The sequence below is a fragment of the Sphaeramia orbicularis genome, chromosome 5 (genome assembly GCF_902148855.1).
Source record: "Sphaeramia orbicularis chromosome 5, fSphaOr1.1, whole genome shotgun sequence".
In the NCBI taxonomy this organism is placed as follows: Eukaryota; Metazoa; Chordata; class Actinopteri; order Kurtiformes; family Apogonidae; genus Sphaeramia; species Sphaeramia orbicularis.
The window spans coordinates 33,046,832-33,073,523 of NC_043961.1; the positions used below are offsets into that span (position 1 = coordinate 33,046,832).

A 26,692-nucleotide genomic window follows, 5' to 3' on the forward strand; every position below is an offset into this window, starting at 1 on the left:
TTTTGGCAGCACATACTGTAAGCCACTGAAAGTAACGTTAATTGGAGAGGGTCAAAACTAGTTCTATTGAGTCTCTCCTCATTAGTTGTTGTAATTGGAGCCTAGTAGGGTTCTTTAATAAATGATCTCTTTAAACTTTTTTGTGGCTGTTTATATCCTCAAAGATTTTCATGTTTTTTTTGCACACAGACACAATAATAATAAACTAATAATGATCCACAATTTTGTTGAAAAACCTAAAATTTTCTCATAGGAAGACCCCTAAGCTTTCCACTGGCAGACGGCCATCCTCCAGGAGTCTGGGTCTGCTCGAGGTTTCTGCTGTTAAAGGGAAGTTTTTCCTCGCCACTGTCACCAGTCACAAATGTTTGCTCCTGGAGGATTCTGTTGGGTTTCTGTAAATTGGCTTAGAGTCTGGTTTTGACCAACTCTATATATAAAGTGTCATGAGATAACTTTTTTGTTGTGATCTGGCGCTATATAAATAAAATTTGACTGATTGAGTGATTTGATTGGTTTTCCCCTGTAAGTCGCTTTGGAAAAAAGTGTATGCCAAATGCATAAACATAAACTGTTGCACCTAAGTTTTATGGAAAATGCTGATATGAATAGGGACAAACTTTTGAGTCTAAGTGGCCTTCAGTAACTTTAGTAGGTGAAGCTTTACATGCAGAATATAGATAGAATGGATTTGAGTTGAGCTAAAATAAAATAGAATAATTTGGTCTGAATACTTCAAAATACAGTGAGTGACTAAAACCTCTCAAAATCGAGAGAAAACCATGTATAATTCCTGTAAAGTGTTATTTTCGCCACTGAGCTGTTACATTACCAGTCCTAACCTGTAGAGGGCAGTGCTAATTGCAGTGCCCGCCTTCTCCTCTCATACAAACACAATACAACCTCCACTTCCGGGCAGGAGTTTTCAAACAACAGTTAGCTAGGTTAGCTGTCACATATTTTTGCTCAGGGAATTACGGCAAACCTAGCTCAGTTTGGGGTAAGATTTTCTTTTTAATCTAACTTTCTTGTTTAGTTTATCCACATGCTTTGATCCATGTAACTTTTTTAAGATGAGCTTTGCTTTGTTGTTAGCATTTCGGCACGCCAGCTAGGATAAGATGCTAACAGCCGCTTTGTTTCATACATTCAATCGATGCAAACGGAAACCGGCTGAGTTTACTTCAGCCTGGCACTGACTAGAGAAAGAAGCGACTGTTACTTTGTTAAACATCAATTAATTCCACGTTAACTAAACCCAAGTTATTTTTGTTTTTGTAGCTATCCGGCTAAGCTGTTGTGAAATTAGCCAGTGATGTCAGCTAAGAGGAGACGGGCCACTTCACCCTCCAGCAGTGTTAGTGGAGGGGGCGACCTCGATGATGCCTCCTCTACTCCTGGAAGTGGAAGAAAAAGAAGAAGGATCTCAAATGTTCCTCCTGTAGACACGGTAAGAACTCATACAATGACAATAAATTAATTCCTTTACTTTTTGCGAGGTTTGTCTGATCTTATCAGTCTGTGTGCGTCTGTAAACAATGCCTCGGGTTTTAACTCTTGTTATTGTCTCCATCCTCCAGATCGCTGTTTGCCATGAACTCTTCAACGCTGTCAAGGATCACAAGGACGATAAAGGGAAGCAGCTGTCTGAATTTTTCTTAAGGGTACCAAAAAGAAGGTATAGTAACACGCACACAACTAAGAAACAAGACTCAAGTCGCATATACACTGCACATAAGGACTGTACTGTATGCGAACTACATCCTGGAAGCCATTACATCGTTATCAGACTTCTGCAGAGCTTTGATGAGCTGATCATTAATTGAACCAGGTCTGCTGGAAGAGGGAAATATAAAAAACATGCAGGATACCGGCCCTCGAGGACTGGATTTGGATACCCTTCCCCTAGGGCTAACTTAGTATTACTATAATGCTAAGTTTCGAATGATATGGTCACATTTTACTTTTATCTAAAATTGTAGCTGTTACAGTAATTGGGCAGTTAACCATGTTGTAAAGTAAGTAATATTTGATAAATTGTTCAGCTCCATTGAATGTACAGTCTGTTGTTACAGAGCAGCTCATTCGTACATTATGAGAAGTAAAGAGAATGTAATGTACTGCAATCAACCCCTTCTTTTTTAGGAATCTGCCAGATTATTATGAAGTGGTGTCTCAACCTATTGACATGACAAAAATTCAGTACAAGCTAAAGTCAGAAGATTATCAGGATGTGGAGCAGTTTACAGCCGATTTCCACCTCATGTTTAACAATGCCAAATCATTTTACAAGGTAAGAAAAATGGTATTTGTACCCTAAACCCTAGCATGATTAAAACACTATAAATTTTCACAAGGGTTAAAAAAAAATTTCCATTACCGTGTACAAGAAATTAAAATATTCCTACATGTCTTTATTGTTTAACAAATTTCATTTGACTTCATTTGATCATTTATATTTTCAAATTTTTATGGATTTGACTCAAGCCTCCAAATTTCTCTGTGCTTCTTTTAATTTTTTTCCTCAGAGAGACACTGAGGAGTATCGAGCTGCATGTAAGTTATGGGAGGTATATTTGCAAACAAGGAATGAGTTTGTGCAACCTGGGGAAGGAGATGATGATGATGAAGAAGGTGATGACATGATGGATAATCCAGGAATGTCAACTGAGGATGAGGCAAGTACTTTTATACATGTATTTACAATAATTATTAATTTATCTGACGACTCTGATTTAGAAGTGTATATTATGTTCATTTGTTGATGTATCTTTCTATGCTTACATACATGTTTTATGCTTGTTGAATTTTTGATTTCATTTAGACCCCAACTGGCAGCTTGAAGGAGGTGTTAGAACAACTCTTGGAGGCTGTAGTGTCACATGCTGATCCCTCAGGGCGCCTGGTCAGTGAATTGTTCCAGAAACTGCCTTCCAAAGTGGTAAGCCAGGAAGTAAACCTCACATTTGATTCTGATCTTGTGATTTTTTTTGTCTTTATTTTACATGAATATCAAAAACCATAATTCATCAGTCATTCATTATGTCCAGTATGCAAAAACATTATGATTCCAGTTAAAGAACAGTAAAGATCAAAACACTACTCTTTCTTTTACATATCCTTATGGTATCCTTGATGTCACTTTCTCTTCTAGCATTACCCAGACTACTATGCCATTATTAAGGAGCCAATAGATCTAAGAATGATCGCTCAAAGAATACAGGTATTTTTATTTTTATTACTTCACCATTATTTTGCAGTCTTTGAATTAGAAAAGCATGTTTTTGTCTAACCAGTGTTATATTTTTACTTGTATAGATTTCATACTATAAAAGTGTGAATGCTATGGCCAAGGACATTGACCTGATGGCCAAAAATGCCAAAACATATAATGAACCAGGATCTCAGGTTTTTAAGGTAAACAGAGTTTCTGTTATTCTTTATTTTTCTCTTTGTTATGACATGTAACATACCAAATGTAAAACTTTTTTGTTGTTGTATAGGATGCTAACACTATAAAGAAAGTCTTCATTCAACGGAAGACTGAACTTGAACACGCAGAACCCACTAAATCAAGTCTTCGCATCAGGTATTGAACCATAGGCACAGTTTTAAGAAAATGTAACCTTTACTGAGACCTCATGGCCAGATGTGTTGCATAACTTTTTTTTTTTAATCAGAAATCGCAGGTCTGGTCAGGGAGATCGACTTTCTGGTGTCAGTGTAACACTTCAGTATGGCTCAGAGAGTGAGGATGACCCTGTGCTTTCTGGTAATTCTCTGCACTTTTAGCAACTGAATTATAAATGTTGTGTTGAAAATACAAAGCTCATAGTGGTTTTTTTTTTTTTTTTTGCAGGTTCTGTGTGCTATGATGAAGGAGAGTCAGAAGCTGAGAGTCAGACTTCTAGTATGGAGATGAACAACCCTATCTTTCAGCTGTATGAAGCTGTGAGGGGTGCCAGGAACAACCAGGGCCAGGTCTTTTCTGAACCTTTCCAGCAACTTCCTTCCCGAAGAGAATATCCTGACTACTATCAGCAGATCAAACAGCCCATTTCACTGCATCAGATCAGGTGAACAACGTTCACTAATCAGTGTGTTATGGATTGGATTTCATTGGTTATATTTGGAACATGAAACCACAAGGAAGGATTCACAAAACAATTTTGGTGAGTGCCTTTTTGAAGAATGTTTTTTTTTTCCTTTTCTCAGGACGAAGATGAAGAATGGCGAGTATGAAAGTGTGGAACAAATAGAAGCTGACCTCAATCTGATGTTTGAGAACGCAAAGCGCTACAATATGCCCAACTCAAGTATTTACAAACGGGCTTTCAGGCTTCAGCAGATCATGCAGGTAATGGTACATTAGATTCTTGCTGGAAACATTTCCATTAATGGTAACAGATGAGTGATTGGATGGTTGATGCTTGTTTCTGTAGGCAAAAAGGAAGGAACTTATGAGGAAAGACGACGAAGATGGAGACAGTATATTGTCAACTGATGCAGGAAGCATCAAGAGGAAAGGGTAGGACGTTTTAATTTTTTCAAGTACTTATACTGTGAGGATCTGAAGCTCATTCATGTTCTAATATTCTGAATTAATTCTTTTTTAAGTCACAAGAAAAATGTCAAGAAGAATAGAATGAAAGCCCTATATGCTGCAGTGACTGAAGCCAGGGAGGCCGGCACCAATCGACGCCTCTGTGATCTGTTTATGGTCAAACCGTCCAAGAAGGACTACCCTGACTACTATAAAGTCATCCTTGAACCAATGGACCTGAAAACCATTGAGCACAACATTCGCAGTGAGCGATACGCCTCAGAGGAGACTCTGATGGATGAGATGAAGCTGATGTTCCGTAATGCAAGGCATTATAATGAAGAGGGATCTCAGGTAAAAAGATAAAATCCATTTAGGGAAGATGTGTGGTTTTCCGTGTTGTTACTGTCACATGCAAAATAATTTTGCAAATTTCTCTTCCAACACAATTCTTTCGGGTTGATAGGTTTATAATGATGCTGATATTCTGGAGAAGATACTGAAAGACAAACGGAAGGAATTAGGACCCCAGCCTGAAGAGGAGGATGTTGGATCTCCTAAACTGAAACCTAGTAAGTTTATCTTAATTCAAAAAACACCAGCCAGTTTATATATGTTATTTTATTTGGATTAAACAACTCTGAGTTTTTTGATTGTCAGCATTATTTTAGGTAATTTGACTTAAACACCTGTTATGCTGTGTTTGGTGCAAATAATGGCCTGCTTCTGGAGATGAAATTGTCTTGATTCACATTAGTGCAAATACTTACTAATCATTACTGTTGTCATTTAGGGAAGAGTGGTGTCTCTCCAAAGAAGTCCAAATACCTCACTCCTCTCCAGCAGAGGTTAAATGAACTGTATGATGCTGTGCGGAACTTCACTGACCGCCGAGGTCGACGATTAAGTACCATCTTCCTGCGTCTGCCATCACGTTCCGAGTTGCCAGACTACTATGCCACAATCAAGAAGCCTATTGATATGGAGCGTGTGCGAAGCCATATGGCTGCTGGCCGTTACCAAGACGTGGAAGCCCTGGTGGAAGATTTTGCTCTCATGTTCAACAACGCCTGTATTTACAACGAGCCGGAATCTCTGATATATCGGGATGCTCTGGTGCTGCACCGGGTGCTTCTTGAAACACGAAAGCAGCAGGAGGGAGGCGAGGACTCTGGGCCTCCAGCAGTGGGAACTCATGTGCGCGAGCTGATAAGGAACCTGTTCGTGTCCGTGCTGGGCCACCAGGATGAAGAGGGTCGCTGCTACAGTGACTCGCTGGCTGAGATTCCTGCCGTGGATCCAGCTGCACCTGAGAAGCCGCCACTCAACTTTGATGTCATCAGGATAATTGTGGACCGAGGCCGTTACAGAAGATTGGATGTCTTCCAGGAACACATGTTCGAGGTGCTAGAGAAAGCGAGGCGGTTGCACAGGTTTGATAACTTGCTTTGATTGTTTTAAAAACTCACCATGTTGCTTATGTTTAGTGGAACTGAAGTAAAGTCATAGAGAAAATGAAATTGGTTTTCGTAGTTGTTAAATTTGATAGTTTTCATTTCAAATTATAAATTAATAAATGATCCACATGCTATTGAAATATTACTTCATATCTGTAGAAATTAGATTTATGGTAAACTCCCCTGTATTTAACGGTAAAATATATATATACAGGGTGGGGAAGCAAAATTTACAATGAACATTTAGTTGTTTTTTCTCAGCAGGCACTACGTCAATTGTTTTGAAACCAAACATATTGATGTCATAATCATACCTAACACTATTATCCATACCTTTTCAGAAACTTTTGCCCATATGAGTAATCACGTCAAAACGTCAAAGAGTGTGTGATTTGCTGAATGCACTCGTCACACCAAAGGAGATTTCAAAAATAGTTGGAGTGTCCATAAAGACTGTTTAGAATGTAAAGAAGAGAATGACTATGAGCAAAACTTTTACGAGAAAGTCTGGAAGATACTATTAAAGAAGAATGGGAGAAGTTGTCACCCGAATATTTGAGGAACACTTGCGCAAGTTTCAGGAAGCGTGTGAAGGCAGTTATTGAGAAAGGAGGACACATAGAATAAAAACATTTTCTATTATGTAAATTTTCTTGTGGCAAATAAATTCTCATGACTTTCAGTAAACTAATTGGTCATACACTGTCTTTCAATCCCTGCCTCAAAATATTGTAAATTTTGCTTCCCCACCCTGTATGTATGTGTGTGTGTGTGTGTGTGTGTGTGTGTATATATATATACATATATATTCCATAGTGGTAATGATGTATTCTCTTATTGTTCTCTGTAATACATCCTACTTTTTGCATGAAAATGTAGATTTCACAAATGTTTACCAAATTTTCTTTCACATTTGCAGGACTGACTCAGAAATCTTTGAAGATGCAGTTGAACTGCAACAATTTTTCATTAAGATCAGGGATGAACTATGCAAGAATGGAGAAATTTTGATGTCGACAGCACTCAACTACACAGTAAAACACCTGCACAATGACGTGGATCAGGAAAAAAGGGAGAAAATTCCCAAAGAAATTGAGGAAGACAAGCAGAAGAAAGAGGAGGAGGAGGAGGGAGAGGAGGAAAGCAAAGGTTTGTATACACCAAACATATGATAAGTTAAAATATTTACATGACATTTGCTTGAAAATAAAATTACGTTTCACAAAGGTGTAAAAAATGAGGACCGGTCAGAAGAATTGTGGCAGTTGGAGACGGAGCGTGTGTACATTCAGGAGTGCACCTTCGAAGACAGGACGTATCATGTGGGAGACTTTGTGTACGTGGAGCCGTCAGAGCCGAACCTTAAGCCACACATCGTTTGTATTGAACGCCTGTGGGAGGATGAAGCAGGTAGTATTTGTGGGATATTCATTAAGAAAATAAAACTCACACATGCAGACCTAAAATAAAATGTGAAATGGCGTTGTCTTTTCTTACACTTATTGCTGATGTGATCTTGGCTTCTATGTGTTCATGAAGGTGTGAAGTGGCTGTATGGCTGCTGGTTCTACAGGCCCAGTGAAACCTTCCACCTCGCCACACGCAAGTTTCTGGAAAAGGAGGTCTTCAAGAGTGACTACTATAACAAAGTGGCCATCAGTAAAGTCCTGGGAAATGTGTGGTCATGTTTGTAAAAGTAAGACCCTGTCAAGTATATCAAGCAAACTGTTTTGTTAAATTTAAAGCAAGGTAATCATGATCTTTTTTTTCTGGTTCCTGCAGGATTATTTCAAACTTCAGCCGGAGGGCTACACAGCAGAGGATGTCCACGTTTGTGAATCCCGCTACTCTGCCAGAAGCAAAGCATTTAAGAAGATCAAGATATGGGCCATGCCAGGGAGCTCTGTCAAACTAGTGCCACGGGAAGTACATTTGCCTGTTGTTCGTGTTGCCTCCATGTTTGCCAAACCTGATCTGGACAAACAATTGGCTTTGTCATATGCAGAGGGCAACACTTATATGGACAAGGTGAGAAGACACCAGATTTTCAAGGCTCTAACATGGTAAATAAAGGGCACTAGAATTGAACATAATGGTGTTGGTCTGGTGACTAGATAAGTACTTTTAGTTGTTTTTGTTTTTATTTAATTCAGTTTGTATTTTCATTACTTTTATTAATTGTGTAACTCTCCTACCCATATAGCAGTATCAGTGTAAGAAAAAAAGACAAATCTCTTGTTGTCTAATATAGTCAAAAAGCAAAAATTATTTTGGGGATAAGGGCCTTGACAACAGTCAGGTCTGTGTGATTGTTTGCAATGATGGAGTAGAGAACACCTAGAGTCAAAGTTTGTTTGTGAAAATATAAACCCTTCTCTGCTCTGTTTGTATGATGATTCATTTTTAGGAGAGAGAGGATGTCTCGATGGAAATGAGTGGAGCTGAGCCTGGCTGTCAGTACTACGAACAGTTACGCTACAACAAGATGTGGTTCAAAGTGGGGGACTGTGTTTACATTCAGTCACATGGTCTGTCCAAACCAAGAGTGGCACGGTGGGTGAAAATATACAGTAGGGAGTTACTTTAAAATATTACAATACTGATCCTTTATGGGTGTTGGAGAGATACTGTAGATTCCTAATGTGGTTGTTTTCTATTGGGCTGCAGGATAGAGAAGCTTTGGGTACAGAATGGAACTCCATTTTTCTTTGGACCCATCTTCATTCATCCAGAGGAAACTGAGCATGAGCCCACAAAAATGTTCTACAAGAGAGAAGTGTTTCTGAGTAATCTGGAGGAGACTTTACCCATGACCTGTGTCATAGGTAGTGTGTTTAAGCATCACCACTATGACTGTGTGAATTCAAGGCTGTTTCATTTTACGTACCAGTACTCATAGCTGTCTTGTTGGATTTGCAGGTAAATGTATGGTGTCGTCCTTTAAGGACTTCCTGTCATGCAGACCTACTGAGGTCCCAGAAGAGGATGTCCTGCTTTGCGAGAGCCGCTACATTGACTCAGAGAAACAGATGAAAAAATTTAAGGGTCTCAAACGCTTCTCCTATTCATCTAAAGTGGTGGAGGATGAAATTTACTATTTCAGGTCAGTCAGCTATGCAGAGCACTATTCTAATTTGGCACATATATTCTTGCCCAACATAAACGTGTGATCTTCTTATACTGGTATCATTTTTAGGAAACTAATGGTGCCGCAGAAGGAAGCATCGCCCTTCTTGGACAAGAAAATAGATGAGCTTGAGGTGAAACTGGCAGATTTGGAGGATGCAGATGATGATATGGACGACATGGATGAGGAAGAGGAGGCTTCAGAGACACCTTCAATGCCTCAGATGCAAACTCCAATGGCAAGTGATATGGACACCATGCCATACACACCTTCTCAGGTATTCATGCATTACAAAGCACTTTGACCACTACTGCCTTCTTCACAACCCCTGGTAATATTACAAATATGTATTTTCAAGGGATGCAGCACTTGTGAAATTCTTTTTGCTTAATATCTTGTTTTTGTTTTTTCAGTCTACACCAAAAGTGAAGGGACTATCGAAGAAAGAGGGTGCCAAGAGGAAAATCAACATGAGTGGCTACATTTTGTTCAGCAGTGAAATGCGAGCTGTCATCAAGGCTCGACACCCTGACTTCTCGTTTGGGGAGCTGAGTCGACTGGTGGGCACTGAGTGGAGAAACCTTGAGGCTACCAAGAAAGCAGAGTATGAAGGTGAGACTGGCCTCTACATGGGCGCAGCATTACTTTTGGGAGAACTTGCGTGAACCCAACAATTATTTGTGTATGTTTCAGAACGTGCCGCCAAAATAGTGGAGCAACAAGAGCGTGAGAGGCCGCCCCAGAAGCAAGGGTCCCCTAGAGCAGGTACCCCTGTAGGGGCACTGATGGGGGTGGTGCCTTCGCCTAGCACTATGGGAATGATAAACCAGTCCATGACACCTGTGTCAGGTAACCCCTCTGAGAGACAGCATGAGTGTTTGACACATGGCAGCAGGAAAGTGAGGCTGGAACTGCTAAAGACCGTAATCCTCTAATTTTCTAACCAACGGAAACATGTTTATTTTAAACAACATTCTAAAGCAACATTTTGTGTTCTTTTTGCTGCAGTACCATATTATTTTATGTTAATAGTTTTTATTATTAGTAGCTTCATACCTGAAATTGCATGAATTTGACTGCATGCTTGATGATAAACTTTACATTATCATTTAACTTTCATGCTTGTTTTGCCTGCTAACATCCTCAGAGTCATTTTTATCATCAGTCCCTTTCACACATGGAACCTTTTTAACATCACTTTGGTTATTCAGCCGTATCTCTATAAAAGTCTCTTACTTGGTAAAAATTCAACGTTGACATCATTAATTCATTGTAGTTATACATTACTGTACTACAGCAGAATTAGCACAATAAAAGACCTTTATGAATTTTTACAGAAGCTTTGTTGAAATACAGTAGGTCTTTCAGTCATTCTGTTTTACCCTTTAGGTTACTTGTCATAAATAAGAATGCTGATGAATTTTTCAAATTTTTATGCAGGATGGAACATGTTATCAGTAGTTTTCAGTAGTCATGAAAGTACGATATATTTAATATTTTCTTTACAGCTTCGGCGGCATGTGTGAAAGGGGCCACAGTGTGCAGCAGTAGTGCATGTTATTTTATAGTGAGCTGCATGTCATTTATGCATGGATATGTTGTCCTCTCCTCGCCCTCTTTCCTAAGGCATGATGGGAGCTTACGGCCCACCTTACATGCCCTTGCAGGGCCCCCATGAGGGTTTGTTGTGTGTGGCCCCAATGCCACCTCACCCTGCAGGGGGGCCCCACCTGCCTCATCACCACCTCCAGCAAGGTATGCCCGGGTACCCTGGCATGCCCCATCAGGGTAAGGGCCACTGTCCTAGCCACACCTGCTCAGTCACATCCAGTCGTGTCTCTCCTGCTGGAGGGGTTTACCTGGTCCACAGGCTGCACAGCCTGATCTGAAATACTCATCAAGTGGTCAAAGCTCTCTGGTGTCCAACAACCTCTATAAGAGTTCTCACATCCTACACCTGCAGTAACATGAAGGATTCACTCACAGTTACAGATGTAATGCATGGTACAACTGATCCAAAACAACTAACATTCTACTGATAGTCAACATTTTCATGACTCACCTTGATACTTTTTGTAGATTTTACATAAAGAAAACAACAACAATATAATAAAGAATGACTGCATTGCAGTTAATAAGTCTAGGAAAAAAAGCTAAATGTGGTCTTTCAAACAGGTATGATGGGCGCTGGGATGAACGGCATGGCAGGAAGTCCTGCTGGAGGAAATTATATGCAACAGGTGAGACCTGGTTCAGATATGTGGCTTTGTACATTTTGGTTGAGGTTTTGATATAACATTGTATAGTTGTCAACATAATACCATTATTTGTTATTTTTAATACTATATTTTACAATGAAATATTTCACAAATTGTCTAAGTGCTAAGACAAAACTATGATGACTGTCTGTTTTAGCCTGGGATGTACAGCCCGGGGCAGCATGCTCCCCCACCATATCCAGGACAGGGCCAGCCCTCACACCTGCAGCCCACCACCCCAATGTTTGTGGCTCCACCACCAAAGACCCAGAGGGTGCTTCACTCAGAAGCCTACTTGAAATATATAGAAGGCTTGAACTCAGAGTCTAACACTGTCAGCAAGTGGGACCAAACTCTCAAAGGTGATGTTCTTGTGTTATCTTTTAAGCAGTTGTTAACACTAATTTAAAACCATGATATATCACATGATAGAAACAGTTTTGTTACTGATGTATTTGACGTATAAGTGGTGTACTTCCTACAGCACAAGAATTTGCAACATAAATGGTGACTTTCATATTTTATCGTCTTTCTTTTGTGCATTTCAAAAACGGAGATCATTTACCTGATCTTTACTCTGATCTTTTTCTACAACAGTTCAAAGACGAGATGGTTACCTGACCAAAGAGCAGGAGAGCAGACTACCAGCTCACTGGCTAAAGAGCAAAGGAGCCCACACAACCATGGCAGATGCACTGTGGCGACTTCGTGACCTGATGCTCAGAGACTCCTTGAACATTTGTCAGGCACATAACTTGTAACCTGTAGGACCCTCAAACCACTTATAACCAGCTCCCTCACTGCTTTTTTCCTGAACTACAGTTTCAGGAGGTTAATAGACCATAGAAGCAATATTTTATAGTGATTCATGATCAGTTTTATATTTATTAGCTAGCATTATGAGCTCAGTAGTAATTTGTGTGTGCTTTTTCATTTTTTTTACACCCAATGGATTAAGTGTGTGGCAGACAGTTTTTTGTGTGATGATATTATCAAAAATAAAATTCCAAACACTATTTAAGCTTCTGTTTTTAATTATTACTTTTGGGATCACTTACAGCTACCAGGTAATCATCAGGATGGAAGATTGATTGATTTATGAAACTTGGGCTGATATGGATTTGGGACAAACCTATAAAATTAAAGAGGTGGAACCTGGGATGACTTAAACACTTCTAACTTAAAATGATTAAATCAGTTATTAATAATAATGAGAATAATAATAGTAATAGAAACAGTAGAATTACAGCCATTGTTACCATGGTGGTTGAACTAAGCAATATCAGTTATGTTAATAAGGAGGAAGTATGATGCGTGGTTTATTGTGGAACTACAGGAAGATGTATCACCAGCGACCATGACTACGCCGTAATTTTGCCTTCTCTTTGCCAAACAAATGAAAACCTCACTCTCCTGCGAAATGTACTTTATTTTGAAAGTGTTTCCTTTTTGTCGACGTCACTTCCTGATGACAGAGCGGAGATAGGGCCATTCTCTTTAGTGTTTGCCCTGTCTTCCCTATGTCCACCTCCTCGGCGCCCGCATTTTGATATAAAAATATCACAGACCGACTGTTAAAACTGGCTGTCAACAAAAGCAAAGCATACTAAATCAATGTGTCTTATGGAGTAACCAAGAGTTGAACGAAAGGAACGACGAGGTAAGGTTAATTTTATGCACAGACTAGTCGGGGGTCAGGTTTAGCTAGCTAGCACGTCCACCGGCTGCCTCCAGATTTGTATTAACTGAAATGAAAAATCTTACCTCTGCTACCTAAACGGACGAAAAGCCAGTGTCGGCTACTGTCCGTATTAAGGTTCATAAGACATCTTTGTGGACACACAATTGTTGTGGTCATTTCAGTGTTAAACTGGTTTTGGCAGAGGGTCCCTTTATGTGCATACCTGCCTCTAGCTAATGGGCAAGTTGGCTAACGTGGACTTCTGCAAAGGCTCTTTTAACATTTCGCCCCTCGGTGGCCTGATGTCTCTAACAACTCGTTCCACTGATGGAATTGTGTTTAATTTTGGTATTTTATCAAAGATGGCGAATTTAACTGGAAAGCTTAAAGTTTTTCAATGCGACAATGCATGCTTGCACTCAGTCAAATGCATATATTTTAAGCTAGCTTAGCTGTTAGCTTGCCGATTGGTCTTGCTATATAAGCATATTTTTACTTTTAATTGAGGCTTAATCTTTTAATTATCTTGTACTCGTAATCTGTGCTTGTAAGTACCGATCGACATCAGTGTGTGCAGATTTTAGTGTTTTATTGAACATTGGTAAATGCTCTTGCGGAGACACCTCCCATCAGAGAAGTGCACCTCAAATCAAACGTGTCAGATTTGTACTTCATGTGCTGCACAGCTGATTTATATCCAATTAGCAGCCAACATTATTGATGAGGCATTCATTTTGGTTCATTCAAGAATGTTGTCATCACGTCACCCAGAAATGCATTAGTCCCACCCATCTTGTTGTACAGTGGTGATAGTGGGTTGTCATTGTTACCTTAGGGCAGGGGTCTCAAACTCAGATCCTCGAGGGCCGGTATCCTGCATGTTTTAGATGTATCCCTCTTCCAACACACCTGATTCAAATGATAAGCCTGCCATCAAGCTCTGCAGAAGCCTGATAACGACCGTCAGGTGTGCTGGAAGAGGGACACATCTAAAACATGGAGGATACCGGCCCTCGAGGATCGGAGTTTGAGACCCCTGCCTTAGGGTGACAGAGAAGACTGGTAAGGCAGGTACGGTCGTATCTGAGTCCCTTCAATATCACTTATGTTTGTGCAAGGCACATAACATGGATGTATACATATGCTATTTATAATACACATACCTTTTAGTCTATTGTTATCTATGCTGCACAGTACATCCAAGCATCTGCTTTGTGTTAGTGTATAGGTATACTTGCACAAGCCAAACACAAGGTTAGGTGAACAGTATGCATGACATTTTGTGTGAATTTGTTCTGAGTCAGCCATCTAATATGTGGACAACTTGTCTGTCTCATTTCCTTTTCCGTGACTATATTATTGTTTTAATGTCCATGTAATCTTGTTCTTTTGGATGTAAATGTGCCAGAACTCAGTTTCTTATCACTTCTTCTTGTATTTCAGGCAGAACTTGTTAGTCAGACCTCCTCAATCAACAGTTCCTCCCATTCACCACTACACTGTAAAGTTAGTGTCTTGGTCTCAGTTTAATCTTGTCTAAGATAGAACAACAAGGATGTCCCAGCTCCAGTTTCAGTGCCCTACTAGTCCCATGCCTGCTGTTTCTGCCCCACTGCCAATGGGGCAGCCACAGCCTGGCTATAGCATCCCCTGTGCCTCAGGCACCCTGCCCTCAGAGAGTGCCAGCCAGCCCATCAGGAGCTCCGCTCTCCCTGCAGGCTCAGCGACTCCCTACAATACCACCACAGGTTTGATTCATTCATTTGTACAGGTTTTAATATAGGTATTAATTTTATAATTTTGAATGTGCAGTATCCATTTGACAAGTTACTAACATAATAAGTTTAATTTTTACATATATTTGTTGTATCTTCTCATTTACCACAAAAGCATCTCTATTTGTTACTGTAATGCTCTGCGTTGTCAAGTCATAGGTGTATGTACTGTGTGAGTAGGAACAACATGTTGTGTTTGATTTGATATTTTGCTTAATTTTGAGCATTTGAGACCTCATTTTGTTTTGATACAGTATCTAACATGGCAAACCCTAAAGAGAAGACCCCCATGTGTTTGGTGAATGAGTTAGCCCGTTTTAACAAGATCCAACCTGAGTATAAGCTGCTTTGTGAGCAAGGGCCAGCTCACTCAAAGGTACTTTGATACTGACTTGTACAGCTAAACATTTATCATTCTGTCAGTGCTGTTGTGTCGTACATTAATTCTATTTATAAAGAATATTTTTTTAAGTTTATGGGCTGCTTCCACAGATTTTCTCAGTAAGACTCACGCTGGGAGATCAGCACTGGGAGGCAGAGGGGACCAGCATAAAGAAAGCCCAGCATTCCGCTGCTGCATCTGCCCTCGCTGAAACAACACTTCCTAAACCCACCGCGAGGACCCCACGTAATACAGGCAAGACCCCAGGTGGGCTATTCCCACCAGTTCTGTGACAGTCTTCTTATACTGGTATTAAGTGCTGTAATGAAAAGAGTAAGACTTTATTCATTTGTGATCTTTGTTTGTTTTGGGCTCAGCAGACTGTATGACACATACCATGGAGCTCAATGCACTATGTATGAAGCTTGGTAAAAAGCCAGTGTATAAACCCATCGACCCATATCCAGGGATGAGACCTCCAAACTTCAACTACAATGTCCGGGCTCCAGGGCCTTACCAGCGCTCTATGCAACAGTGAGCTCTCGATCTTTTCTCCTGGTTACAATAGTAAATAGATTGTGGGAATGTCAGTTGTTGAGTTGGATGAAGTATCTATCAGTACACATTACTCTGTGTCTAGGTACTACTACCCATTTCCTCCTGTGGGACCAGTTATATACCACATGGAGCTATCCATCGGAGGCCAGCAATTCATTGGAAAAGGACGCACACGGCAGTTAGCAAAACATGATGCTGCTGCCAAGGCCCTGAAAGTGCTGCAGAAGGAACCAATGCTCCAACAGTTGCCAGTGGTGAGAAAAGAAGTGACCATGAAATAAAATTTGAAAACACAGATTTGCACAGTCCTACACTAACTCATTTCTAATCTCTGCTTTTGGCAGATGAATGGAGAGCCTGAGGAGGAAAACCTCAACAAATCAGAAATTAGTCAAGTGTTTGAAATTGCACTTAAACGTAACTTACCGGTCAACTTTGAGGTAATTTTATGTTGTTTTTTTTTTTGTTTTGTTTTTTTTACTATTGTTGTATGTAACTGCAATGCAGGATGCATGCCACTGTCCAGTTTTCTATCCATTGTGAATATATTACATCTGTGCTTATTCTGAAAAAGCACCCATGTTTTGTTTTTGTTTTTTTTAAGGTTTTAAAGGAGGAAGGCCCTCCCCACATGAAGAGTTTTGTAGTGCGTGTCACAGTCGGGGAGTTCACTGGAGAGGGTGAAGGAAAGAGTAAAAAGATTGCTAAGAAGCTGGCAGCAGCAGCTGTTCTGGGAGAGCTGAAGAGGCTGCCCCATATACCCAGTGTTGAAAAGACACTGCCACGCATTAAAAAGAAAACTAAATCCATCATCAAGGTAATCTAACTAATGAACTGCTGTGAGGATAATCAATCCAGACTTAATGACTCTTCATCAAATGATGATTAACCTGTCCTGCCAACAGCTGCAGACCAGCCCAGAGTATGGCCAGGGTATGAATCCCATCAGTCGCCTGGCTCAGATCCAACAGGCCAAGAAAGAGAAGGAGCCCGAGTACAGCATGGTTACAGAGAGAGGTCTTCCTCGGAGAAGGGAGTTTGTGATGCAGGTGAATCAGCAGCACCTGAGGCATACTGATAGAATAACTCGCATTTCTGTGTCCTCAGCCTTTGCAGTCTATTTTCTCACTAATTCAGTTCGATTTGTTTGTGTTTTTGGGACAGGTGACAGTGTGTGGCCAGTCTGCAGAAGGAATGGGACCCAGTAAGAAGGTGGCCAAGCGAAATGCTGCTGAGAAAATGCTTGAACTTTTGGGATATAAAGTGCCTCAACCTCAGCCTCCCAAACCGGCACTCAAAACAGATGAGAAGGCACTGTATTACCTTTGTGCAGCATTGAAGTCTTATTTAAATAGCAGAAAGTATCATATCTTACGATATGATACGTATCATTTTTGTATGAAAAAATATTGTTTTCACTATGTTTTGAACAGACCCCAGTGAAAAAACCTGGTGATGGGCGCAAAGTGACCTTCTTTGAACCTGGCTCTGTAGAAGAAGTGGCTTTGGGTTGGTATACTCATAAATGCTGCAGTAAAATTCTCGATGACTTCATCTCTAAAATGTATGTGTAAAATATTACAAACCTGCTTTTCTCTGGAAGGTTCTAAGGAGGAGGACTTCCGTCTGCCTTATCTGAGCCACCAGCAGCTGCCTGCAGGTATCCTGCCTATGGTGCCTGAGGTGGCTCAAGCAGTCGGGGTCTGTCAGGGTCCCCAGGCCAAAGACTACAGAGCCATGCCTAACCCAGGCAAGGCCACAGTCACTGCCATGATTGCCAATGAGCTGCTTTATGCAGGTACATCCTTGACTGCTGAAACTATCTTGAAAAACAAAAATAACCTGAACCACCTGCCGCATGGACCCCTCACCAGGCCCTCGGAACAGCTCGGCTATCTTGCATCCGTGCAGGGCCTTCAGGTAACAAGCAGCATGCTACACATTTGTGTGCTTTTAAACTGGATGTTATGTGGTGTTACATACACTAAGACATAACAAAGGATTTAACTGTTTAATGTGCTTTCAGGTGGAGTACAAAGATTTTCCCAAGAACAATAAGAACGAGTTTGTGTCACTGATAAACTGCTCCTCCCAGCCTCCACTAATTAGTCATGGGATTGGGAAAGATGTAGAGTCCTGTCATGATATGGTGAGTGATCACAACGGTAGCAAATACACATAGAAAAAAGTCACTTTCAGTTAAAGTGAAAGAAGACAAAATTTCATTTTGTTTATTTGTAATTAGTGAAATAAAACCGCTGTATTGTCAAAGTAGGAGGGCTTTATACAGACTGTTGGGATTTATGCACATTCATTTTGTTCCCTTTTAAGTGTATGAAATGGAGGCGCTGCCTGTGTTTTCAGTAGCACTACCTTTTTATAGAACAAGGCCACAGTCAAATTGACTGCATAGTTCATTTTCCTTTTATTCCTTCAGGAAGAAAGAGCCTTCAGAGTTAATATTCATTTCTCCAAAGCATTAACCCTTTATGAGCTCATACGGGGTGAATTACTTTGTCAAGTCTATTCCAGTGATTAGCCGCTGCATCCATTTTTTTTTTTTACCACTACAGGCTGCACTGAATATATTGAAGATGCTCTCAGAGTTGGACCAACAGTCAAACGAAAGAACAGGAAATGGACCAGTCTCTGGGTAAGTTTTCCTGTCTGTTTTCTTTAAACTGTGTTTTTACAGGGTTTATTACTTATATAACAGATTTAGTCAGCGTCCCTGAGCAGGCTCTTAACCAATTACCCAAGTACATACTTGAGAAAAACAACCCCTTTTTCTTAGCTCAAATAACACTATACTTTGATAGAGCTGTTGCTTAGAGACCAAAGCCAGATGCCTTTTCACCCCAGAATGCTGCACATACTCAGAAGATGTGTTCAATTGTGTGCATGTTAAACACAGATGATTTCAGATTATATCAATGCAGCCTTTGACTAGTAATAATAGGAGCTGATAATTTTTTTTACTTCTTTTCTATTAGGTGTGGGAAGCAGGAAATTGAAGGTGACTTGCAAGTTAAACAGGCTAACTCAAGCACATTGGCACACACCTTGGATGGCACTGTTTAGATGATCAGGTTTGGTTGTCTGTAAAAGCACTAGAGAAAACTTCGACACTGTGTTCTTAGTCCATTTTTAGACGGCTACAGGAAGCTTTGGGTGCTGTAAGTTCTGAATCATCACTTTTCATATTAGTTGTTCCAAAATGTCCACAGTTAAACAAGATTGATAGAAAAACAGTTTCTTCTCCTTGATGTTGTTTAATTGTACGCATTATTTATTTGTATGTTGCTTTGTAGAAAAAGTTGCTGCATCCTAGTCAATGAGTCGGTCTTCTACTTGGTGAAAATAAATGAAGCGAACTGTGAACTCTTGTTTTGCCTAGAACCTCTCTGTGAGACCTGCTAATTCCTGTTTTTAAGTGTTTTATGTTTTATCCCACGCTGAGATAGTCAATTTAAAAAAAAAAAAAAGATCTTGTTAGCGATTCTACCACATCTTTGCCTAGGGTGCAGCTTGCGGACCTTTGTTGATTTTCCTAGAGTGCTTTATATCAACAACCACAAGTCAAGTGTTATCTGCATTACCATGTAGGTCTGGGAAGATTCTGTGACTAAATGTAGTTTGTGATTTAATGTTGTCTCTGCTGTGTGCAGCAGGGCCGTGTCCCTGTTGCATCAGTCTCCCTGACACTCCCTTTGCCTCCCTAATGTCAGCCTCCCTTCTCTCTCCTCACATGGTAATAAAATGTCAGTGCTGTTAGGCACAAAACAGAGGCTCGTGTTGTTGTCTTTGTCTTCATCTGCTAATGCCATAACATGAAAAGGTTTAGCTTTGTGGACCATTATGATTTCAGTGTGATGCATTTAAATCCAAAATCCTGATATTTTGACATGCAGTTTATTTTACTATGCACCTGAACAGTTATTTTCACCAGATTTGCCCTGTATGTTATAATGATGTGACTGAAAAAACGTAAATTGTGAAAACTGATTAGTGTAACACAATGTGAATGTTAAGTTAAATATATGATTTGATTTTACTCCAGTGCCATTAATTGTGCAAGGTATAATACTTATTTTCTACTAAAATGTGTCACTATTATCACCTCTGCTCTTTCACAAAAATGTGTTCAGTGTTGACATGTTATGAATTACATTAGCATCTGATGTAATAATCTCTAAGACCGAGGGAGAAAGTATTGACCAAACTCAAACTCCAAGACTCAAATGGGGGAAATACTACTAAAACAAAAAAATTGTCATAAACTATTTTTTTGCAATACGCTCGCCCTGTGGATTTTACTCAAAGTGCTTTCACAATGTAAGGGCATTACCACACAAAGAACAGCTCAAAGTTGCTAAAATCATTTTATTTTATGTAAACATAATACAGCATGGCATTGGTAGACACAATATTAAAGACATCTTCATTCCCATTTAGGCCAGACAAGGATTCAATTAATGTTGAAGATGGTGACGACATTTCTACGGGTCTTTAAACTTCATCTGAGCATTTCTGAAATGTTTAATAGCACCGATGACGGCTTGGCTGAGGCGTCATCTGGTATTTCAGAATGGTCACCCTGAAAATCTGAAGTCCCATGAGTCTGACTTGTTTTTCCTTCCTCATGTAATTGAAATCCTGGCTGGAGCTCACAACATAAGCAGTGTTTTTTTTCATATACATTAAACCCTTTTGAATGACACTTGATTAAAATTTATAGGTTGGTATTCCTGAAGTTGCTTCGTTGAACTTGAGTATAACTATTCGACCTTTATGAGAGCATTGGATGCCTGTTTCTTCATTGTGTCAATGAAGGGGTACATGCACTTGTCAGACCCCATGAAACGATAAGCAACTACATTGGATTCCCATGGCAACAACCTGAATAAACACAAAAATAAGAAAAATCAGCTGTTTTCCAGTCACTTCTAGACTTTAATATAGAGTGAGGGTGTGCAATTGTACTCACGCTCTGAAAAGGAAAGGCAGGTATGTAAGGCGGGGGATGCACACTAGTGGCTGGTCTATCAGGATGGCGTTCATGGCTTGTTCCACACAGTACTGGGGCTCCAGTGGTGGCAGAAACAGTTCTACTTCCTCCCTATTAGGGGCACCAAAGGGCAAACGATATGTCACTAAGGAATTACAGCCTGCTTAAAAAAACATGCAGCCGGTTTGACAGAACACCTGCCTGTCCCTGAGCTGAATTTGTATAGTCTGAGTGGAAGCTGCAGCAAATGTAGGGGATGATGCACAGGGGTGTCGCCAGGGATTCAGGACCCCATGAAAAAAAAGATCACTTCCATTCCCTAAATAAAACCTTAGAAATATAACACTCTGCAGGCATGGATCATTGATGAGAAAGGTGCAAGCCATCTTACAGTTTAATAAAAATTTTTAATGATTTTTTCCAGTATTAGATTTTACAAAGGTATATATGAAGTATATATAAAGGTATATATTTTTACAAATACAAATAAAATATAGTTTTAGGTTTTGGATGGAAATATGCAAGCTAGAAGCTCTGGCACCTGGACCAAACCATATTATGAAATAAAGAGGAGGGAGACACAGAGGCTAACTAGATTATTTATTTATTTATTTACGAAAAACAAAACTAATCCAAAGAGCAAATACTGTGTGTTTATTAGTGCCTTGTGAAGCAAACATCCTTTTATAGTGATAGGTTAATAATTTTCTTTAAAATTTACTAATGTACTATTTTTTAGGGCCCCTGTCAGTCATGAGCCCTTAAAATCCCCCTTACAGCGCACTTTATGATTTAACTATGAACAGAATCCGTTATTAGCATTAAAATTAGGAATGAAGACATACGTCATACCATGTGACATATCTGGGAGGCTGTGCCATTTTGAACTTACAAATGATCGGTTGCTATGGGCAGCAGCATAGTTCAGACGTGCAGGAAAGAGCTGTTTAACATTTAAGGAAAAAAATGGATAAGGCGGCGGCAAAAGGAGGGGGTCCCTATCTGGAGAAGCTCAACACCACTGCTAAGCACAGGTATTTGGAGAAGATCAGAGATATGAAGGATATAGACCACTACGAGCTACTGGTGTTCGACTGGTGCAGGGATCTGGACTCTGCCACCCTGTACCTACATGCAGTTACTTAACTATCTTGTTTTCGGCATAAGTTACTACACAGTGGAAGAATTCAAAAGCTTTAAGTCCTTTGACAGATATGGACAGTTTTGCTGTGGCTGGTTCAAGGTTTGGAGATGTACAAGCCTGATGACTGTGAAAACACTGTGGTGCTGTCAAAGGCCAGCCCGTGGATAGTTCAATGTTTATGTGTTGTATTCAAGGGGGTAGTAATGGTGAAATACTAGTATCATTGTTTTATAGTCAATAGAAAGCATCTTTTATGTTTTTGTTTCCTCTCTACATTCTTGTTCCATCTGTGAAGTGACTGGGGTTGGATTCTAGTTTAGTGATGGTCTGGTTAGTGTGTGGGTAAGTGTAAATGTATTAAACTAGTCAGAAACCCAAAATAACATACCCCCGGGTTTCTACATCTGCTGTGTCAATCACTGGAGTAACTGGAACAGTTTTTAATGCAGCAGTGTGTCCCAGGCATCTTTGATCGGGCAGATTTTACAATTTACAAAAACAATGAATGCACTGCTATGGGACTGTTGGCGCCTGTAAGTTTAAAATGGCGAAATGGGGAGGGGACGCTGGTCGTTGAGAAGATGATGAAACGACTGCATCCAACAATGTTATTTTGTGACACAAATGAAATGCAAGCATTCAGATGTAGAACATACCGGATTTTGCAGCCTTCAAACATGCCTGTATCCACGATATACGGACACACCAGAGTAGTCTTCACACCTTCAACCTGCTCAGCCAGCAGCTCATGGGCCAAAGACTCATGGAAACCCACTGCAGCAAACTTACTGGCACAGTAATCCTAAAGCCAATATAAAAAAGAAAAAAAACCACACAATGGCTTGTAATATGAATGAATTATGAGTCTATAAATGTCAGTGAGTCACTCAGGCTGCTGTGATTAGGATATACATTTAAAAGAGCCACTTAATTTGCAGCTGTAAGTGGAGAAAAGTATGAGAAACAGTAAAGCTGTTGTATCTTAGTGCTGTAGTGACATCCTTGTCCTGTTAACTTCACCTCAACACAAGCTGTGCTGAAGAGGCCGAGGACGCTGGCGATTGTCACAATGTGTCCATGGTCCTGGGCTTTCATCTGGGGAAGGAAGGCCTTCACTGTCTGAAACACACACATGTACAGAACAATACCTCAGCAGCTATGAGGAAACACACTGTGAAGTTCATATGACCTGTGACTTAAATGTTGCTCAATGTAAAGGAAGCTTATGCTACAAGTGGCTTCATATTAAGAGGATTGTTGTGGGACTCCTATAGAGCAGAGTGAAGGAGATCAAGCTACTAATGCAACACTTGCACAATAACCTACTATGTAGATCACTGATGATGAAGATTAAGCACTAAGAATTTAAAGGTTTCAATTGTATATAGGAAAAGTGAGTCAATACCGTGTAACAGACCTTTAAAATGAAGCATTAATTGATGACCAAAGTGGACTACACTATCAGAGCAATTTATGTCTCTGCAGTTTTATTTCTACTTCACCTTCAGACTTCCATGAGTTCACTTTATATAAAGTTGTGGAAAAATTATTAAACCACCCTTGTTTTCTTCAGTTTCTTGTTCATTTTAATGCCTGGTACAACTAAAGGTACATTTGTTTGGACAAAAATAATGTTAACAACAAAAAATTGCTGATAAGAGTTTAATTTCAGAGCTGATATCTACCCATTTTCCATGTTTTCTTGACAATAACCAAAATCACTTCAGTTCTTACATCAAAATCTATGGCATTGTACTGACAAAAACAGTGCTTTTAGGCATTCCATGTTTTCTTTTCTGTCTATTTTAGTCCCATGATACACACAGGAGTTAGTACTTGATTGCATAACCATTGTTTTTGATGACGTTTGATGGTCTAATAATTTTTTTCCACGACTGTACATAGCAACAAAGTACTTATGTACTTCTATAACCAAAAATAGAACAAGGTGTGTTTTTGTGAAAGAGCAATTCCTCAAAACATTTACAAGTGACAGGCATTCTACAAAATTTGCACTAGTCATGTTTGAAATGTCATTAGTTTTATAGACCAGTGGATTAAGAGTTCTCACCCAGAACAGAGCATGACAGTTGACTTTCATGGTCCTCTCCACCATCTCATCTGGACAGTCTAGCATGCGTTCTCCAGCCACCACTCCAGCGTTGTTCACCAGTATTGTAACATCCCGGCCCAAGTCCTTCCGTACAAGGTCTGCATTGCGATAAACATCTTCCTTGTTGGTCACATCCACTGTGTATGTGGACGCCTTTCCCCCCATCTCACGCACCAGCTTGGCTGTCTGCTCATTGGAACTGCTGTTGATGTCCCACAGCACCACCTCCGCCCCTTGTTTGGTGAACTCCTGTGCAAACAGTCGACCCAGGCCACCACCTGCACCTGTGATCAGCACCAGTTCACCATCGATAGGTTTAGTACGAGGGCGCATGACAATCCGCACAGAATTGCGCAAGATGAAGTAAATCACATCCAGAATCATCATCTGGAGGTCCATTAAAAAGATCATGTTACCTAATTTCTACTGTTTAATCTAAATGTGAGAAAATGCCTTGTTGGCCTGTATAGTGGAATAGACTAAACACTTCTGTAAAGGTGTGTTTCCTACTGACTACGTGTTAAACAGTGATGCAGAGGATGCAGACAGCCAAGCTGGTGTTTCCCTCCCTCTGTGGCTCTCAGCCTCTGTCCTGGGTTTATTTAAACACTCTCTTCTCGGATTAGGGAAAATACTTTGAGCTCATAAGAAAGCTACTTTTGTTGTAAGAATGTATGCATTTTCACCATTACTGAGCGAAATAACCTGTAGACAGAATTAGAGGGCAAAGATTCTTTTAGACTTTGTGAGATAATTATAGTTCGCTGTGTTCAGGAGTGCATGTATGACAATAAACATAAAACATGTCACTAAATCTCTCCTGTTGCATGTATGTATTTACAGCTTGTGAGTGCAATGTATGCTTCAAGTATGTCTGTAATAGTGAGGACAGATGAGGGGATAAAAGGCCTACAGTATGTAGTGGTGAAGAGATTATCAGTATGACTCACTCTTTGTATTGATTAATATTGATCAAAATTAATCAATACACTGTAACAATGTGTTGCTTTGAGAATCAATACTCACACAAGCAGGATCAACATGAAAAACACTGTTTATGTTTGTGAAATGTATAAGGTTATGATACAATTATGTAAAAGCATTAGAAATGCTAGTGTCTGAACAGGAATCAACCTGTTAATAGTATATGTGCTTTTATTATGGTATATTCAGAATATAAGTGTTGGGTAGTGGTTCTGAGGTCAGCACTGATACCTCCTTACACTAAAATAACAAGGTTTGATCACTTCTACATCTACCCTCTTGCAGCGAGAGCCTGAATAATTATGAATGTAAGGAGATTACATATGTGTAAATCTCTGCATAGTTACTCATAGGCTGCTTGTTCTATATCACGTTTTTGTTTTCTAGGTGAACACTGTTGGCCTTGTTTTCCCAGCATGTGAGCTGCATTTAAAGGACCATGTTTTGGTTTATTTTTATGAATAATTTATTATTAACTTTTCCCAAAAATATTGCATAGTGCTTTCCAGTGGACTGTCCTGCCTTTTAGGACGTCAGATGTTGACCTGTCTCCATCTCCTCCAACTCACCGGGCTGTGAATGCTGTGAGTTGCAGATTTTTAACATGCACTTCATGACCACTCAGAAAACAAAAAGTTCTACAATGGTGATATAGTTTATTCTTCCAGCACAAGTTTTTTTAACACCATGAGATGAATGCAGACCGGTAGCTGCTTGGATCAAAGGCAGGAGTGGATACAAAGAAAAAAGTGGAGTAAACTTGATCTTTATGTAACACTAACTATTTGTTTGACCTTTTTGTCTTATAATATGATAATATTCCCTTCTTTTAAATGCAAAATATAAGAACTAGATCAAGGCTATGAGAGTGAGTTTGGATTAAATGCTGCCAAGTATTTTGCAGCACCGTGACTCTGTTGAGCAACACACAAGCAGCAAACATCACATCAAAGTGAGAGCTTTTAATCTACTGGTATTACTTCAGCACTGGCATGTAGATCAAGTAATGCCGATCCAGTGGGTTCCATTACCTGTTAGTTCTCCATTTGGATATACACCAGAAAAATAAATATTTTCTTTAAACTGGTTGCTGCTCAGTGGAAGCCATTTAATTCAAGGTGGTCTGTGTCTTTGTAAAACAGCAAGAATGGATTTTGGGTGCTTCTATGAAACTGGGTTAATTTCAGTACCTGGCACTTTGCCAGCTTTTTAGACCCAATAATAAAAGAGAAATTTAGATATATTTCCCCCCAGGATGCACCTAATGGTGCCCTCAGATAAATGCCAAAAAAAAAAAAAAAAAAAATATATATATATATATATATATATATATATATATATATATATATATACTCTTGCTTTGAGCCATCCCAAAATTTATGATTTTTAAATAAAATATTGGGACCAAAAATAGGACCAAAATTGGGACAGGAAAAACTACCTAGGTGTATTTGATCTGGAAAACATGGCTTGAACTGGTCTTATATACTGTTAGAAATAAAGACACTGTGTTAGATTTAAGGATCCTACTGGTTTTTCTTATCTAGACATGCAGGTTTTTCACATATCAGTCTCACTCCATGTTTTGTGTGTAACCCATCGTGTCCACTGGCGTTACATGCAGAACCTGCCCAGTTTAACACAAATATGTGTTTATATGGG

The 26,692-nt window shown here is 39.7% G+C and overlaps 3 protein-coding genes across 6 annotated transcripts; 2 read left to right on the top strand and 1 right to left on the bottom strand.

The window, feature by feature from the left end:
* The first annotated feature begins 898 nt into the window (after positions 1–898).
* On the top strand, positions 899–12,146 carry pbrm1l (polybromo 1, like). The gene is given in 31 exon segments (XM_030134384.1): positions 899–1,000; positions 1,282–1,450; positions 1,581–1,678; positions 2,146–2,293; positions 2,529–2,678; positions 2,825–2,941; positions 3,155–3,223; positions 3,319–3,417; positions 3,504–3,589; positions 3,681–3,772; positions 3,860–4,076; positions 4,216–4,357; positions 4,443–4,528; positions 4,618–4,897; positions 5,010–5,115; positions 5,337–5,976; positions 6,920–7,149; positions 7,228–7,410; positions 7,540–7,665; positions 7,668–7,696; positions 7,783–8,028; positions 8,408–8,553; positions 8,668–8,825; positions 8,920–9,103; positions 9,197–9,404; positions 9,541–9,739; positions 9,821–9,976; positions 10,754–10,915; positions 11,303–11,367; positions 11,543–11,747; positions 11,983–12,146. Coding segments are annotated over 30 exon segments (4,926 nt in total). The 5' UTR covers positions 899–1,000; positions 1,282–1,315.
* A 721-nt stretch (positions 12,147–12,867) lies between these two features.
* stau1 (staufen double-stranded RNA binding protein 1) lies at positions 12,868–19,569 on the top strand. 4 transcript variants are annotated; one of them, XM_030134521.1, is made up of 15 exons: positions 12,868–13,045; positions 14,510–14,814; positions 15,096–15,217; positions 15,334–15,490; positions 15,601–15,757; positions 15,864–16,035; positions 16,126–16,221; positions 16,386–16,598; positions 16,687–16,830; positions 16,946–17,092; positions 17,215–17,290; positions 17,385–17,701; positions 17,808–17,930; positions 18,355–18,434; positions 18,775–19,569. In XM_030134521.1, the coding sequence occupies exons 2-15, from the start codon at positions 14,622–14,624 to the stop codon at positions 18,860–18,862; spliced, it is 2,085 nt and encodes a 694-aa protein (XP_029990381.1). In that variant the 5' UTR covers positions 12,868–13,045; positions 14,510–14,621; the 3' UTR covers positions 18,863–19,569. The 4 variants fall into 4 exon arrangements, with proteins under 4 accessions (XP_029990381.1, XP_029990382.1, XP_029990384.1 ...); XM_030134522.1 differs by having other exon boundaries at positions 15,604–15,757; XM_030134524.1 differs by having other exon boundaries at positions 15,334–15,478.
* A 906-nt stretch (positions 19,570–20,475) lies between these two features.
* On the bottom strand, positions 20,476–24,536 carry rdh20 (retinol dehydrogenase 20). The gene is made up of 5 exons (XM_030134737.1): positions 24,005–24,536; positions 22,954–23,052; positions 22,590–22,735; positions 20,769–20,900; positions 20,476–20,680 (listed from the first exon to the last, which is right to left on the bottom strand). The coding sequence occupies exons 1-5, from the start codon at positions 24,455–24,457 to the stop codon at positions 20,560–20,562; spliced, it is 951 nt and encodes a 316-aa protein (XP_029990597.1). The 5' UTR covers positions 24,458–24,536; the 3' UTR covers positions 20,476–20,559.
* Between the last annotated feature and the right edge of the window lie 2,156 nt (positions 24,537–26,692).

Bases quoted from the DNA above. Each gene is read 5' to 3' on its own strand.
- stau1 (XM_030134521.1), top strand. From the start codon at position 14,622: ATGTCCCAGCTCCAGTTTCAGTGCCCTACTAGTCCCATGCCTGCTGTT. The intron at 15,491-15,600 runs GTGGGCTATTCC...TTTTGGGCTCAG, and splicing joins TAATACAGGCAAGACCCCAG to CAGACTGTATGACACATACC. The intron at 16,036-16,125 runs GTGAGAAAAGAA...TGCTTTTGGCAG, and splicing joins TGCTCCAACAGTTGCCAGTG to ATGAATGGAGAGCCTGAGGA.
- rdh20 (XM_030134737.1), bottom strand. From the start codon at position 24,457: ATGATCTTTTTAATGGACCTCCAGATGATGATTCTGGATGTGATTTAC. The intron at 23,053-24,004 runs GTGAGAACTCTT...TGTGTGTTTCAG, and splicing joins ACTGTCATGCTCTGTTCTGG to ACAGTGAAGGCCTTCCTTCC. The intron at 22,736-22,953 runs GTGAAGTTAACA...TATTGGCTTTAG, and splicing joins TCAGCACAGCTTGTGTTGAG to GATTACTGTGCCAGTAAGTT.